The sequence below is a fragment of the Cyanistes caeruleus genome, chromosome 2, assembly GCF_971803275.1.
Source record: "Cyanistes caeruleus chromosome 2, bCyaCae1.hap1.1, whole genome shotgun sequence".
NCBI lineage: Eukaryota > Metazoa > Chordata > Aves > Passeriformes > Paridae > Cyanistes > Cyanistes caeruleus.
Window position 1 is genome coordinate 45595195 of NC_141702.1, and position 16315 is coordinate 45611509.

The following is a 16315-nucleotide window of genomic DNA, read 5'->3' on the forward strand; positions in this document are numbered from 1 at the left end:
GAAAATGTAAACAAACCATCCATTACCTCTTCTCTTCTAATTACTGTTGCAAATATTGTTTTCTCTTTATTTCTCTTTATTATTTATAAACTTGTCTGTGTGAGTGGCTCAGTTTCCATACTCAGGCAAAGACCAGAACTTCCACAGGACTAAATGTGCTAGCACCCAGTGTCACCAGATAGTTCAAGGGAAAAGGAGTGAGGAGGAAAAAGAAAGTACTTGGTATAGGGCTAGGCATTTAAAATCATTGTGGCTGTTATCAGCACACAGAGAAAGCAAGACAGAAAAGGCACCCCTGCAAGAATTGCATTAGAAGTACTGCTGAAGAAAAAACCTTGGAAAAAGAAAAAACTTGGAAAGTGCATGGTCTCCTCAGGCAGCAAGAAGGGAGATCTGGAGCTCTCCCAACACCTAACCCTGCAGTCAGAAACCTGACACCCAAGTCCTTCCCTACCTTCTGATGCCCAAATTCATTCATCACTGTGCCCAGCTTCTTTGTGTTGCTGTGAAGTTTATGAGCTGCAATGGCTGGGTTGGGATCCCTCCAGTCAATGGAGAGGCGATGGTACCAGAGGTGCCGGCCCTCCTGAATGTGAGCTGACTTGATGCTGGGGTCGAAGCGATGCACCTCACATCCACTGTTGGCCATGCTGAGCTCAAACTGGTTGTCATCATTGCCTAGCCTATGCAAAGAAAGAAAAAAGGGGAAAAAAAAAAAAAAAAGAAAGAAAGAAAAAGTAACTATTAATGTGTTGTAGTGCGCCTAAATAATGCAGCAAAAAGAACTGTTAGTGAGTAGGATGTTCTGAGGATGAACTAACTTAACTTGAAGAAAATTTAAGCTCAATGCAATATTAGAACAAATGGCTCCTATCTAGGCAAGAACTAAACCACTTTTATCCAGGCTGATAACTTTCCCTAAGAGCTTTTCCTTAATTCAGAAGATGAAAAACTTCATACAGAAGTAAATCAAACACTGGAATCTCTGTGCTGTCATTATTCATATTTTATGTTCATATACATTTCTCTATTTTCAATTTGCTTTTTTCTTGACAAGTTTACAATACTTTCCTTAGTCCCAGCTGCACAAACTTACAAAAACTAAGCAATAAGCAGAAAATACATTTAAAATTTATGCAATACCACTTTGTAAAAATCTGGCATGTTTCACACCACATCTGTCCCCTGTTACAAGCATGACCCACAGTGACCACCAGTACGGACAAGACACAAGAACCAAATGCCTCTCTTTCTCTGTGGGCAGGAAGACACAGATTTTAAAAAGCATATTTAAAAATAAGCACTTTACAATAGCATCAGAGTTGTTACATAAACTTGAGAGAAAGATTGCTGCTAATTTGGTGAAGATCCCAAAGAAGAAGAAAAATTAATAGCCTCATTGTACATTGTCTCAGTCCCTGCCTCTGCGAGAAGATGTGTTTTAAAGGGCTATACCTTATTCCCACCTCCTACAGCCCAGTAGTTCACACAGGGTGCACTAAAACTAAAAAAATCTGGTATTTACCATTGCAGTCACACATCTGAACCACAGGCCTTCCCTATTCCATAAAACAGGATGTTCTCTTCATTCCTACTCCTCCAAGTTTGTTCCAAATGTGATTCAAATCATGTATTAAACATTAAACTTAAACAAAATTAAGCTGTTTGATATACACACACGTAGGGCTGAGAAGAAAATTAAGGTCTTTTAAATCAGTCGTACTGTAAATTGTACAACTGAGATTATTCACTCCATACTAACAGCACAACATTTATCTGCACAGACCATGACAGGGCAGTACTCTTAGATGTGCTGTCAGAGCACCTGCTGCCCTACACCAGAGTTATCCTAAGCATAACATGAAATAATTTCGGCTATTTGCACCAATATGTAAAACACGACACATTTTAAATCACTTTGTGCACTATGGTACAGCGTTATCCCAGCACTGAATGTTCTACATAAATTCCATACAGGTGAGATAAAAGGGATTCAACTCATGAAACAATGCGTGGAAGAGCATTTGTTTTGGGAATTACCAATACAGTATGAGACTTGCTGTAACACTGGCTCAGCACACTGTAACAATACCCTAGGAAGTTGTCTTCTCCTCAGCCATCTTCCCTTTCCCTGGGAAAACAGGAGGAGATGGGGCGTGCAAAAATAGCCTAGCCTGCTTTTAAGTACAACCCTAATTCACAGGATTCCAACCCATACAGCTGTGTGGGAGGAAAAGAGAGGAGTTTTAATACATTCAACACACATTAGGAAAAAAGTTCAGAAGTTAACCAAGTGAATCAACATGTTTGTTTGCATGTGGCTTTCTACAGAAGGAACAGTGATGAACAAAGACCAGTGTAATCCCTTAGGAATGAGAAGCTGGCTAAAAATGAACAGCATGGGAATTGTTGAGGACAGTTACAGCATTAGTGATGAGCCCACCAGCGACCGATGGCCACATGTGTCCGTGACATGCTTCTAAGCATAGCAGCTGGTACAATCCAGAGGGCCAGATGCTTGTGGTGCAGACAAACCTCAGGCTGCCTCCAAACAGATTGCTGCTCATGTGGACTGCAAAGGGAGCTCCACGGTGGTGGAAAACGGGAAAAAAAAAATACAGATGGGGTAAAGATGGGCATGATGTATCTTCTGACACTGTAGTTAACAGCTCAAACGTATGTCTGAAGAGAGATCCAGCCAACAACAAATATATTGGAGAGAAAATAAGGTCCTCTCCAAAGGAACTGGTTTGAAAAATGCCTGGCCCACGTGAGATCATGTAAAGGGATAATGCAGCATGAAAAAGATAAAAAAATTAGGTCTCCTAAGAAAGATTCAGTTACTTAAAGAAAGACGTGTTACTTAAAAAGGGACCATGACTTTAAAAGGAAGGTGTGGAGGTCACAGAAGACTGGCGAGGCCTTTCCTCACCAACAGGAGAGAGCAGCTGCCGCCTCCATCAACAGCAAGACAAAACATGCCGAAAGAGGCTGACCTATTTTTCCCGAAAGCGGGGAAGGGGCAGGCGCTGGCAGCAGCAGCCCAGCCCGGCTGTGTGCGAGCGCAGGGCAGGCAGGGCTGGCTGGCTCCGCTCCCCGCCGGCAGCGGGGCAGCCACGCTGACCCGGCACACAGCACAGCGGGGAGCGCTCCCTCGGCTCTGCCCTGCTCCCGGCCTTCACAGAGGGTCAGCTCAGACCCTGAGCCTTGCGCTCAGAATAGGCACTGGGCTGCAGCTTGCGCTGGATGGAGCATCACCCCGCCCCCTGCATCACCCCGGAGCATCACCCCGGCCCCTGCATCACCCCGGAGCATCACACCGGCCCCTGCATCACCCCGGAGCATCACCCCGGCCCCTGCATCACCCCGGAGCATCACACCGGCCCCTGCATCACCCCGGAGCATCACCCCGGCCCCTGCATCACCCCGGAGCATCACACCGGCCCCTGCATCACCCCGGAGCATCACACCGGCCCCTGCATCACCCCGGAGCATCACCCCGGCCCCTGCATCAGCCCGGGGCGCAGCCAGCGCCGAGTGGCACAAAAGCTGCTTTGTCTGCTCCGGCACAGCTCTAGTGGCCACCTGTAGCTGATCCAGCCTGAAAACTGCAGGTACTCCAGCGACCACAGCGACCACAGGACAGAGCTATAAACACATGCAAGTTAAGATCCAGCTTTCCCTTTCTCTGTTCCCCCCCCCGCCACTCCTCTTCTCTTTTAAAGGAAGATAACTGAGCTCAGCAGCTCAGGAAAAGACGGAGGACCCCCTGCCTGAATCCTAAAGCTCCTACATACACTTTAGGATGCACCTGAAATGGCATTTATGCTGTATTGCAGCAAGACTCTTTAAACCTCTGCTGCTAAGTTTCTGAAATCCTATTCATTTATGTTATCCCAGCTTGAGTGCCTGCCTGTGGTGTTTGTAACTGATTTAACTTAATCTAAGCAGATTTAGAACTAATAACTGGAGCTCACTAATGCATATTGCAATTATGTATCACACTGGGAAATCCTGTCCCCCAGGCAAAAATATTGCTGCCTCCCAGTAGTGGAAGCAACTAATACCAATCTAAAGTGATCCCCAGATGTTCCAGACACTGCTCACTCCCATTCACAAGTAACCTCTTCTATAGCATTCAAGGAGGCAAAGCCTAAGCAGCATGTTTTATTCCAGTTTTAATGATATATGGATTTAATTCACGATTCCCAGTAACACTCCCAATGAACTTTCACATTTGTTCTCCATCCATCCTCTCTGCAGAGAATGCTCTTCAGTGGGAGCAGCTGCTCCCCATTTGCTCTTTATGAAACATATGAGATAACAAAAATGTTTAAAGGGGATTTTTGCCTTAGAACAAAATTACTTTTCTGTCTGTCATAAACTAAAGGAAGTGAGTCTGAGAGAAAGAATTATGCAGTAACAAGCTCCAAAAGTTGCAGAAGTAAACTGGTGAATTTGAGACTGCTTCTCCACAACCTTAAGTATTTCCCTTTTATTTTTTAGCTGTTTCATGCTATGTATCCTGGTTGGTTACTTACTGCATATGTGTATCTGATGATGAGAGAGCCAACATCAGTTTCCATCTCTGCTAAACCCTAGCGTTCGATCACTGCAGAAAATCTGGCACTCGTGCTCCCTGGACCATACACAGAACAGCACCCCATAAAGCACTGGTGTACACACACTAGCACAGTTCTGTTCAAAATCATGAGCAAAATATCTCCGTGCTGGTCAGCTTGGTGCCTAATCTGCAGTTCCTAGCACAGATTAAATCAACTCTGCATTGTACCAAGTGGTGAATTGGAAAAAAATACCATTCTCAACCCACATTTGATTCTTAACAACAGGGAAAAAGGACATCAACACAGGAGCTTATGTCTAATATTAATAATCATGCAGCTTGAAGGGCAAGGTCTAGGTTAATTCCACTGAACTTTGAGTACTTTGCCAAGACATCTAAAATCAGCAGCTCCCTTATCCCAGACTTCCACTATAATCAAAGGAAAGCTATACCTGCCTCCAGAATGCTATTTAGCTTAGCTGATTTTCTGCCTGAATGCGCCTGCCTCTCCCTACTGACTACTAGAAGGGCCCTCAGGCAATAACTCAGTACTACAGTCAGACAATGAAGTCTGGAACTGAGCACGGGTAACACCACGTCTCTCCTAACTTTTATACAAACATGAAAAGCTGAGAAGGAAAAAATACATGTAAACTTCTATCTTGCATTAATGCCAGGCAAGTAGCATTTGAAATACATTGCAATGAACACTCAGAATGTAAAAAGCAACAGTAGTCAAGAGAAATCTTCTACCTGTATATGTGATTTGTCTCTAAGGGCATGTTCTTGTTCTGCCCCAGAGCACAACAAAACCTGAGAACACCTCTCTCTTGGAAGACCTGGGTCTTTACCACTCAAATAAACTCAATCGAAATGGAAACCCACCCAAATTAACCAAAACCACTCCCTTTGAGTAGGGGGCACCCTGCCTCCCTGCCAGGCTCACTGCAGGTGTTACCTGCCATGTGCTAATGGCTGAGAAATGCCAGCCCGGCACAGTTCCTTGTTATCCACCCTTTGTAAATCCACAGCAGCAAAATCACAGGGATAAACTGCACTGGTTCAAGGGAGATGAAGCCTTTCAACACACCTCCAACCTAAAGCTGCCTGCCCCAGGACAGCAAGTACGGTTTTATTAGGCAGCTCTACGTGGTGATCTGTGTGAAATGAGCTCCAGATATCAACAACTGTTCTCTTAATGCACCCGTGTGCTGATGGCCTGATGCACTCTGAGGACTGACCTCCATCATCCTCCTGGGAAACAAAATGTTTTATTAGCAGGGAAACAGGCTGCATGTGTGGTTTTGCTGCCTGTGAAAACACTTGTTCTGTGAAGAGTGAAAACTTCACTCTCAAGTGCTGTAAACATCATAAACACTGCAAACAATTCAAAGTAAAGCCACAGATGACTTTATCACTATCACTTTGGCACATGTCGCCCCTGAAGTGTTGAGCAAACACACTCTCATGTGGAGATGTACTGTTTTGTCCCAGAGGTAGTTAATGAAAATTTGTAAGTAATCCTGCTGAAATCCTTGGCAGTTATGCAAGTTATCTCTGCTCAAGGAAGACGCTGTAGGCTTCTCAGCTTACCTCTTTGATTTCCATCTTCCTCTACGTGAACTACCACTCACAACTCACCATCAAGCAATTTGTTTTCATACCAATATTAGAAAGGCAAAGGAAAATAAAGACCCTCATGGAGAAAGGTATTTTCCCTAAAACTGAAGTTTAAAGAAGCACATCAACACATGATAAACACACCTGAACAAAGTTTATATTTTAGCAGTTAACCTTGCTGCAGCCTGTGTGGTATTTCTAGGGCTTTTTGAAGCTATTTGCCATGAAACAATTTCCTATCTTTTAAAGAGAGCACTTACCCAAGTGAATAGAGACGGCACTGCTTGTTTCTGATTCGATGGATGAGGCTAAACCTCTCATCAAGACAGATTGACCAAGGTTTTTTTGCGGTTTCAGAGTACCCTTTCAAGCTGTTCAGGTTCATGTGTTCACATGAAATCTGTTGAAATCAAAGGATATTTCATTTTAAGACAGGACTTTTAATTTGTTTTTAATTTGCCCTCTGGGGGAGAAGTAGAAAAGAGAAAAACTTTCATTGGTTTAAATTAAGTCTTACTGGCAGTCTGATACATGGCTACAAAGATTTGATGATATTTTTTTCCTTGTTTGTCTGTTCCGCATGGTGAAATTTAAGGCTTACATGATTCCCCAGAGAGCAATGCAGTTTGAAAAGCAAATAATTAAGCATTAGTACTATACCCAAATTCTTTTTTTTTTCCATGAGGAAAAGATGTTTCAGCAATTACATGTTTGATTTCTTTTTTTCTTTTCAGACCTTGGAGTGGATTCTGTATCCTGAATAATGTTAAAATCAAGACTGTAATTACAAAGTTGTAGTGTCTCTGCAACGTGTACCTTACCCAGAATGTCCTGGATCTCAGCTCCAGAAGGGATTTAATCATTACCCCAACACATACCCTCTCCAACAACAAAGGGATTTAGGCAAGTGCTAACTAACAGAGGAACCATAGCATGTGGGTCTATGGTGAGCTGTCTGGGACATCTAGAGTCTAAAGCCAGGATAAAAACCCTGCAAAAGAAGAGGTAGAGACCCTTCAGGGAGGAACACCCTAAGTCAAAGCCCTTATACAGACCAAGAAAGCAAAGACTGAAAATGCACTGGTTTCATCAGAAACCTGGATGTGTCAAAAATCACTGAGGGGTGAAGTCAGCTTTGCCAGCAGCCAGGGCAGCCAGACCCACAGTGACCGAGCCAGCAAAGCCATGGCCCTGTGAGTGACACCCTACAGAGGAGCCCTGCCTGCAGCACCAGCTCTGCCTGCCCATCCAGCAGCTCAGGCCACCACATTCCACTCCACCTTCTTCCTCCAAAGCCACTCTGGAAAAGGCAGGCACAGAGCTGGAGAGTGCTGCACCCTTTCCAGAACACAGGGGCTAGAGCACAGCAGTCGATGAGGAGCTGGTACAATTGGTATGGCTCTTGCCATAGCAGTGGTTAAGAGGCAAGGGGAAACAGAAGGAAGCACCAAAGCTCTGGCTACTTCTGCCCAGAAAAGTGCTCTGCACCAGCATCAGCATCCACAGTTTGTTCTTGAAGGGTTTCTCAAACCACGCAGCCCAGCCATCAGTCAGGGGTTGCAGGGCACAGGTTGCAATCATGCAGATAAGAAAGCAAAGACTGAGAAGAGCTGCAGGAATCTAGCTGAGCCATCATGATGAAAAGTTATTCTTTGGGCTCAGTACCAGCCCTCGATGCAAGGCTGCTTTCTGCACTGTTGGAAAGGCAGCAACTAAAATGGTGGAAAGGACAAAACCAGGTTAAATATCAGTCCTGAACAGACTGTTCTCATCTTGCTCCTTTCCTTCATCTATAGCAGACAGCATAGGCTCAGTTCTCAGTCTTAGCCAAACTAAAGGCAGAGCTCTGGTCCCACCTGGAACCACAGAAATGAAACAATTTTATACAGGGGTGAGAGTAAAACTTGGAACCCAATCTTTAATGTGTCAGGCACTCTCCACCATGTACCTTATAATAAGTAAATAAAGCTCTCATTCTTTAAAAGGTGTATGCTCTGAAAGGTCATTACCTGTAGCTTTACATTGAAAGAGCTGCACACTGCATCACCATGTCCCTGCTCCTGCTTGGTTCGTAATTCCCATGGAAAATTCATAAAAGCAAATACAGCATCTCTTCATGCTGTTCCCAGGATTCACTAAGTTTAAGCAATGATTTGCACTGCACCCCACCACATATTTCCCTTCAGTCACATAACAATCAAGGAATAAAAGGCACTGCAATAATAAGCACTAATTTAAGACACAGAAGAATAATGTACTCTCTACAGCAAACTAAGATTCTGCAATGCTGCCACTTAATTGACTCATGGCATTATGAGCAATTACAACAGTCAGAGTTTGAAGCAATTTTAACAGCTCTTGCTACTGAATAGCTCTTGCCATCAAAAAAAACCTAAAAAACAACAACAAAAATTTTAATAAAATATAAAATCCAAGTGAAAATCAAACCCTGAACCTGCCTTCAGCACCATCATCAGTCTGTTGCTTGATTTACTGATGCACTGAGCTCACATCCTGTCCTGGGCTTCTGCTCATTCCTATCATACAAACAACAGCATGAGAAAGATGCTTCTCCTGATCATGAAATACTAGCACTGAAAATGCTTTTTCTGGCCACACCTTGACCCTGCTGGCATGGCACCTTCCTGCTCCTGCAGCTTGAGCCATTCTACGCTAATGGCGTGGGGCTGAACTTAGGCACAGTAATTAGTAGACAAGTGCTCAGCAAACAAGGAAAATGACATCCCATGCTTATCTACATAAGCAGGATGCTATTTTCAGAAATGCTCATACCAGTCATGCTGTTATCCCATCAGTTATTCATCTTGTAACATCTGCCAGGCCAGGATTCCTCTCCTTTTTTGTCTTCACTTATGCTTATTCCCCCAACCAGGGTCAGTTACTCTGGGAATGAAACTTCTCGCTGAGTGTGTCAAAAGGAATAAACTCTCTGTTAATTGGCGTCCTTGTAGTCTTTGACCCAACTAGTGGAGTTTAGCAGCATCTGCCACTGTTTATTAAGTCACTGAGATGAAGGATGCCTTCAAACTTAATACATCTGCCACAGTCTAAACTTCTGTACAACAAAACAAGCAGTTCTACACACATCTCTTGCTGTCCCCTCATGCATCACCTTGTGCCCTGCTCTCTCAGTGCTGGCATGAGTGGCAGCAGAGATGACATTTTATTGAGAATTTAGCCAGGGGTACCCACAAGCTGGAGAATACACGAACACCCTGCTATTCTCTTTTATAGAGGTGTTTCAAATTAATCTCAGCCTTGAAAGCACTGCATTAACAAAGAATTTCATACATGAATGACATTTCAGTGATGTTGGCACCTGGGGCTTTTTGCTGTTCTTCTGTGTAAGTAATGATGCTGTCAACTCTGTATTCAAGGGTCAATTGCTGACAGACCTGGGTACCAAAAACAGCTGCCCTGTTGGAATTGTGAGCATCCAGCACCTTTTCCATTTTTTTATTACAGGAAATGCACATGCAAATGTTGTTATGCATAAGTGATGCCTCTGTTAAGACATGATGGCCCAATTTCCATGTATGCTGAATGCTGGAAGTAGCCATCAAAACAATCTGTTTTTGGAAATACCATATTTTAAAAAGCATATAAACCCACTAATTTCCATGGTCATCGTTTTTTTTTTTTGAAAATATCAATATTCTATTGGGATCATTGAAACAACTTGTCTAAGTTAAGGTCTGATGCCATGTTCTCATTTTACTGGGAACCTCAAATACCTCCTTTTGAAGTAAAATGAGCCTGGTTATCATATTATTATTGAGAGGTGGAGTGGTTGAATACACTCCCTTGATACAGAGTGCTCTGTATTTTTCCATCTGAGAGGGGAGAGAAAGCGAGAGAGAAACACCACATCTAGAATTTCAATCATATAATACTCTGGTCAGGACACAAACCCTTATTTGGAAATAAATAACATAGAAATAATGCATTCTTTCTAACCTGTATTTTGACCTTTATATTTGTGTTGACCATCAGTGCTAGGTTAAGCAACTTTAGAAATGAATACATTTCAAAAAACTTTGGTGTGAGGTTAATTCCTTAGATACGAGGGAACAATCTGCGCCAGGCAAAGTGCTTTCTAAATGGAGACTGAAACAAAAAACCTACCTGAGTAGTGCTAATGTATTTTAGGAACCTTGAGGCCTCATAGTTGAGGGAAGGGGTTGGACTTGCCCATGGTTGTAGTTCAATGTGCCATCTTACAGTCTGTAAAACAAAGCAAACCAAAAAACACCTTCAAGGCAGTGCAAGCATAAATGACAAGGGCTAATAGACTAAGGAGATTTCATTTCAAACTAAAAGAGTTTCCTGGGGGGCTTGTGTACACATGAAAAACATTTCAGAATAAAGCAAGGTTTCAATAACAGTGAAAAAGCATCTAAATATGATTTATAATGATCAGCTTTGGAAGCAGGTGTAGGTAATGCAGAAAGTGTTCCTCATACAGGATACATGTGTTAACCCAGTTATCCTAGGACACCCAAGTAAGCTGTGAGAAATGCATAAAGAAAAGCAAGATCTAAATAACCAAATTGTACAGCAAAACATCTGAAAACAGCGATATCATTTTAATTTCATATCCATCAGGTTTCTCTGCTTGAATGTCCACTGGAACAAAAATTTGGATTGCAAACACTAATCACCAAAGGAAACCCCTGCAAGCAACCTGTTTTCTTTTTTAAGATCTAGACTTTATTGAAAAACAAGCTTCTTGTAGGCTTTGAGAAAAGTCCTGGTCCTCTCCCATGCTTGCCTGACAGGTATACCAGAGTCCTTTGTTTCCCTGAAAAAATATAAGTGTGGCTGCTTGTAGCCCTACCACCCCTCATTTTCATAGCCCCAAGGAAGTAGCTTTGGTGGGTGTTCCCTCAGCTCTGAACCTCGGGGATCCTGTCAGCTTTTCCAGAAACACTTCCCACATAGACAGAGCGGGACAGAAAAGATCTTTCAGACACACGCTTGCAGAGCAACAGCGCTCTGCGCTCCCATCTGCGCCACCTTCTCCAAATTCTGCCCGCTGTCATGCCGGGAAGTTTAGGCTTGTCATCTCTTGCCCTCAAGTAGATAAAAATACAAGCACGGTGTTAAGCTGTACTAAATCAAGATTGATTCCTCGTGGCTTTTCATCTTCAGGCGCCATAACTCACTTCTACCGTTAGGCAGGTAGTATCAAGCTTCCCTTTAATCATCCTCAATTAACTGAGCTTCCTTAATGGGCAGGATGGGGTTTCTCCTTGTGAGAAACGAGCTTCACATATTTTTATATAGAATTTAAAAGTTTAATAGGAAGACAATTAGGAGATAAAAATAAAGTAAAGTATACAGATACAGCCGGGTGTTTCTGCATTCAGCCAAGAGAGCACACCTTACTAACAAAGGATTGTCCCTTGAAAACAGAGTCCTACTACATATTCATAAATTCTCATACATGATTCAAACAATCTTCTTAAGTTTTGGATGTTTCTTTGTTTAGTTTTTTACTCGCTCCCTTCTCAATAAATCAATCTTCTTGCTCCACCGAGTTTTACATTCTCTGATAACAGAAATGCAGTAAATTCCTCCCCCAGAGCTCTGGTCACTGCTGTCTTCATCTGGACAAGATAATCTAAGAATGAGGGGGTCTCCAACCATCTCCTCCAGTCCCTGGGTTATACAAACAAAAGTAGTCCCCGCTCCAATACCATGCCATAGCTCAACATATATGTATATTATACTACCATTTCTAAGCTTCATCAACAACAGAAATAGAAGGAACCACACTAATACAACTAAGTTTTCTAACCTTATACATATAACATTCATTTTAATATTTGCAAAAGCCAATAATATAATATGTATCTATAACATCCTGCAAAGGCTCATGCTGGCATTCAATAAAACACAATCAGAAACCCCACTCGGGATTCCCACAGGACTGTATTTCAGATGAAGCCCTGGAAAACTTATAAGAGATAGCAATTAGCTGGAGAGGATGGAGGCAGACAAGTGAGCTGAGGCACTGAGCCCCCAGACAGGACTGGTCTGTGGCACCAGAAGAGCCAGTACAGTGACAGCAGGGATCCTCTGATGCCAGAGAGGAATGCAGCAAAGAGAAGGTAAAATTAGAAAAGATTATTAAAGAGGACCACCAGACCAGACGGCTGCTGCCTTGAGCTGATATCATGAATTGATATTTTTGCAGCGTAAATAAACACAGTCTACAGTGAATGTGAGCCAGGAGGTCTGTATGAGGTTTATTGTTCCTTCAGGGGTTATTTTTCAGATTTGCTGTGGGTTTCGTGTTTTAGTTTTTTTTAACTGTAAAGAGATGCTGAAAAGGATATCGAGATTTTATTTTTTCTCCCCTAGAAGCAGACAAAAGTAACATTTCTCAACCTGAAACTTCCTGCCTGCAGCAACCTTTGACTCCCATACTCTGCACAGCATGAGCCTGGAAGCAAGCTAGCAAGCCAGCTCTGCGGCAGCATGTTCCCCTGACCTCTGCTTGCAGCAGGCAGCCTGCAAACAGGGAACAGCAGGAGGATAGGTGCACACCAGGGAGGGAAATGCGTGTAATCTTTCAGAATGAGTCACAGTTCACACGCCTGAATAACATTTGCAATGACAGGAATGCTGCTGTTTCAACAGGCTTGAAAGCTGAAATGAAAATGAAGACTGACAATCGTTTTCAGGGGGGAAAAAAAAAGGAAAAACCAAAACAAACAACAAAAAACCAACCAAACAAAAAAAACCAAAGAAAACAAACAAAAATACAAAACACCAGCCACCCAGATACCTACACATCTGTGCCCAGTTATTCTGAAATCTATTTGTGTGAGAGGTAGCTCATTAAGTAGAGGAATTGCAGGGTGGCCATTGTGGACTATTCAGCAAGAATTCCTTCTGTACAGAGTTGACAGGGAAGAAAAAAAAAAATCTCAATAATGAACCACATGAATGAGGTTCTTTTTCAGCAGAGTGCAATGTCCAAGAGCCACTGCAGCTTACTCTCGGGTTCTTAAAATCCTGAAGACATAAACTGCCTTCCCACTGACTCCAAACTATTGACAAACACATGAAAATGAAATAAAAACCTCAATGACTTACCAATGCAGTTTCACTAAAAAAATAGGGGGCAAAAAAAGGAAAAACAGAAAGAGATCAAGCTTTTGTATAGTTCTTTAAATTTAGGAGCAGTACCTAAACACTGCTTTTGTGACAGAGATCAGACCCGAGGCTCCTGTTTGATGGCAATGCTTTTGGATAGCTTCCCAAACTTCACACTTGGGCCCCGGCTCCTCAGGAAGCAACAGCCTATTTCCATTCACTAATGAACACACAAGAGAGTCCTGTTCCTAAAACCTCCTAAACACCCCTACAGGGTACCTCAATAGCTGCCTTACAATAAGATTCACAGACAATGGATGGGGGTGAAAATCCAACACATCTCTCAGACCGGGTGCACTCCCCCAGAGGGTTACAAATGTCGGTGATGCCTTTTAGGTACGATCAGGAATACAAAATATCCTTCTGAAGGAGCAGCCCTTGTTTATCATTTTCCAGGTAATTTTCAGCCTGGATCATAGTGTTTCCATGTAAGCTTTCTCAAATAAACTCTACAGATGCTTTGTGAAAATCAGGTTTATCCTTGATAAAAAAAGGATCCTTATTTGAGGAGGTGTTGCCCTGAAAATTGAAGCCTTCTGATAATGTTTTCATAGTTTTAGTTACTTTCCCATGGAAGTCCTGTAAACATAAGTTGTTTATTACATTCCTTCTAAGAAACATCTTTTGATGGACATTTCTCATGACCAGTGTGATTGGGAAGGTGGTAACTTAATTATCCAATCCCTGGTCATTGTCGAGAATCTATTAATATTGGAGTCAAAGAATAAAAGGACTGAGTTTTGTTCTGACACTGAGAGTGGTCGCGTGAATCATTTCGTGTCCTTTAGCGACAGGAGGTTTCTCTTCTCTTGCCTTTGCAATTTTATTTACTCAGAGCAAACCTGACTGTGGCATCATGATTTGGATTTTCTCACCTGTATCGTGGAAATCTCTAGAATGACTGAGAGCAGGTCTCTGTGGCTGCTGAACAAACAGCCTGAGGAGCAGCTCCTTTCATAGAGGGTTTTGTAGTAAGAGAAGCAGAGGAGCTACTACAGCCCAGATTATACAGCTCTGGATATGAAATTCAGGCAGAACTCCCCAAGGCTGCCCAGGAGGAGCCAGAAAATGGGTTCAGACAATCTGCATTTTTGCCTATCGCCATGGGTGTGCTCTCTCCCTAAGGATTCATCCAACCAGACACCTTGATTGTGTTTCCCCATCATCACCATATTCATATTCCACAATATAAAGAGATAACAGTACTTGGAAAGTTACAATGCCTCCTAAAAAATATACTCAATATCTTGAACTATCCCTCTGTATATTGCTTCACTTTAATTGAAATTAACATTGTAAGAAAAAATCAATCTTCAGGAAGACTTTATCACAAGCACTGCTCAGACACTGACTTCAGCTACTCCTGAAGGGTAATGGGTTTCCAGAAACTGTTATTCAGAGTGGTGCCTGAATTTCCACCACATGAGATAACCACAGAGAAAAGAAAACCTTAAAACAATGCCATTGCTTTGTTAGGAAAACTAGGACGCACTTGAAGGTCTGATTTTTCTTCCAGGTACTTCAGACTTAAGGATAAGGACTAATGTTTCCTTCAGAACAATCTGACAGTAATCTGCAGAGACTTCTCTCTGGAGACCACTTTTTCCTAGATTTGTTTTTTTCCCTCATAGCCATCTGTTGTAGTCATTTGATAATCCTTTAATAACCTCTAGTATATATGTGATATACTTTTAAAGGATTGTCATTTAAAATCTGCCCTAGAAATCTGAAATCTCAATATAAAATTTAAATCAAAATGCACAAAGAGCTTGCAAACCAGCAGGTGTAAAATTGTACTTCTGACAAATGTTTGGTTTTTCCAGCCTAAACTTAAACAAAAAACTTTAAATTCTTTCCAGACCAATTCTAGTTTTAGTGCAGTAATTTAAAAAAACCCAATGTCTTCCTTCCCTTCTGCTTACATTTGAAAGGGAATTAGCAAGCTTTTCATAAATTTCCATATTTTTAAACTCAGTAGCTTTTTTCTCCCCCTTTTAATCTCCTTCCTTTTCAGCATCCAATTAAAATACATAAACATATTAGCCATTTTCGTAAACAAAAATTCGGGAATCCCATTGCCCTGCCAAGCAGTCTGTTACTTCCAATGAAGAAACTAAAGACTTGTCAATATATACACAGATGCCTTAAGCAAATCCTCTGATTAAATCGTGCAACAATTTAATTTTTTACATCTGAGGCAAGACCAAATGTCCATGGACATCATTTGCAGCAATAAATTCCATCAAGAACCATAAATATTTGCTAGCCATAGAAAAAAATGACATACACATCTTCAATTATTCTGTCTGTACCCCGTGTACAGCCACACTCAGCAGAACAGAACCTTCTCATGGGTGAAGTTTTGCAGGGGTTTTATCAGTTTGAAAGGCAATGCATGGGTTTCAGATTCAGATTGCAAAACTTCAGACATCTACATGGCAAATTTATTAGACTGTACTCCTGAAGGCTTGCCCTTGTGAGAACAGATTGTCCCCAGATACGACTTACAGAGCTTGGACATAATTTCATTTGTGGTCCCTCTCAAGCACCTGAGGCCCTAAACCTATTAGGTTGTTGTGGACTTACTGTTTGGGGTTTTCCCCTCAATTCAGAAGTACCCTAAACAGCAAAAGCTGTGTGCTGCAGCCCACACAAGCCCTGGCTTTGCAGGAGGCACCAACGTGGGACACACGAGCAGCGCGAAGCCTGCTAAGGGCACTGGGAGGGCTGCTGAGGGTGAAGCAGCCAAACCTGGCACCCTGCTCCTCTTGCTGACAGCACAGAGCAGCTCCAGCAGTAAAGAGTCCCTCGAGAACGCCCACATTTCGTTTCAGAGGCAATTAGCCGGGTGACTCGCAGGGAGAGCCAGGAGGGAAGAAACACTCGTGCTTGCAGCCAGCCATCAACGAAGCTGCCACAGTGGGCTGGGGAGCTAAGTTATTTGAC

At 42.5% G+C, this 16315-nt stretch overlaps 1 protein-coding gene across 1 annotated transcript in view; it reads right to left on the reverse strand.

The window, feature by feature from the left end:
• METTL24 (methyltransferase like 24) overlaps positions 1-16315 on the reverse strand; it is a 46492-nt gene that overhangs the window by 15424 nt on the left and 14753 nt on the right. Inside the window, exons 2-4 of the mRNA XM_086876818.1 lie at positions 10331-10429; positions 6445-6584; positions 455-683 (exon numbers count right to left, since the gene is read on the reverse strand). Of these exons, the coding sequence (XP_086732944.1) occupies positions 455-683; positions 6445-6584; positions 10331-10429 (468 nt within the window). The remainder of the gene's footprint in view (positions 1-454; positions 684-6444; positions 6585-10330; positions 10430-16315) is intronic.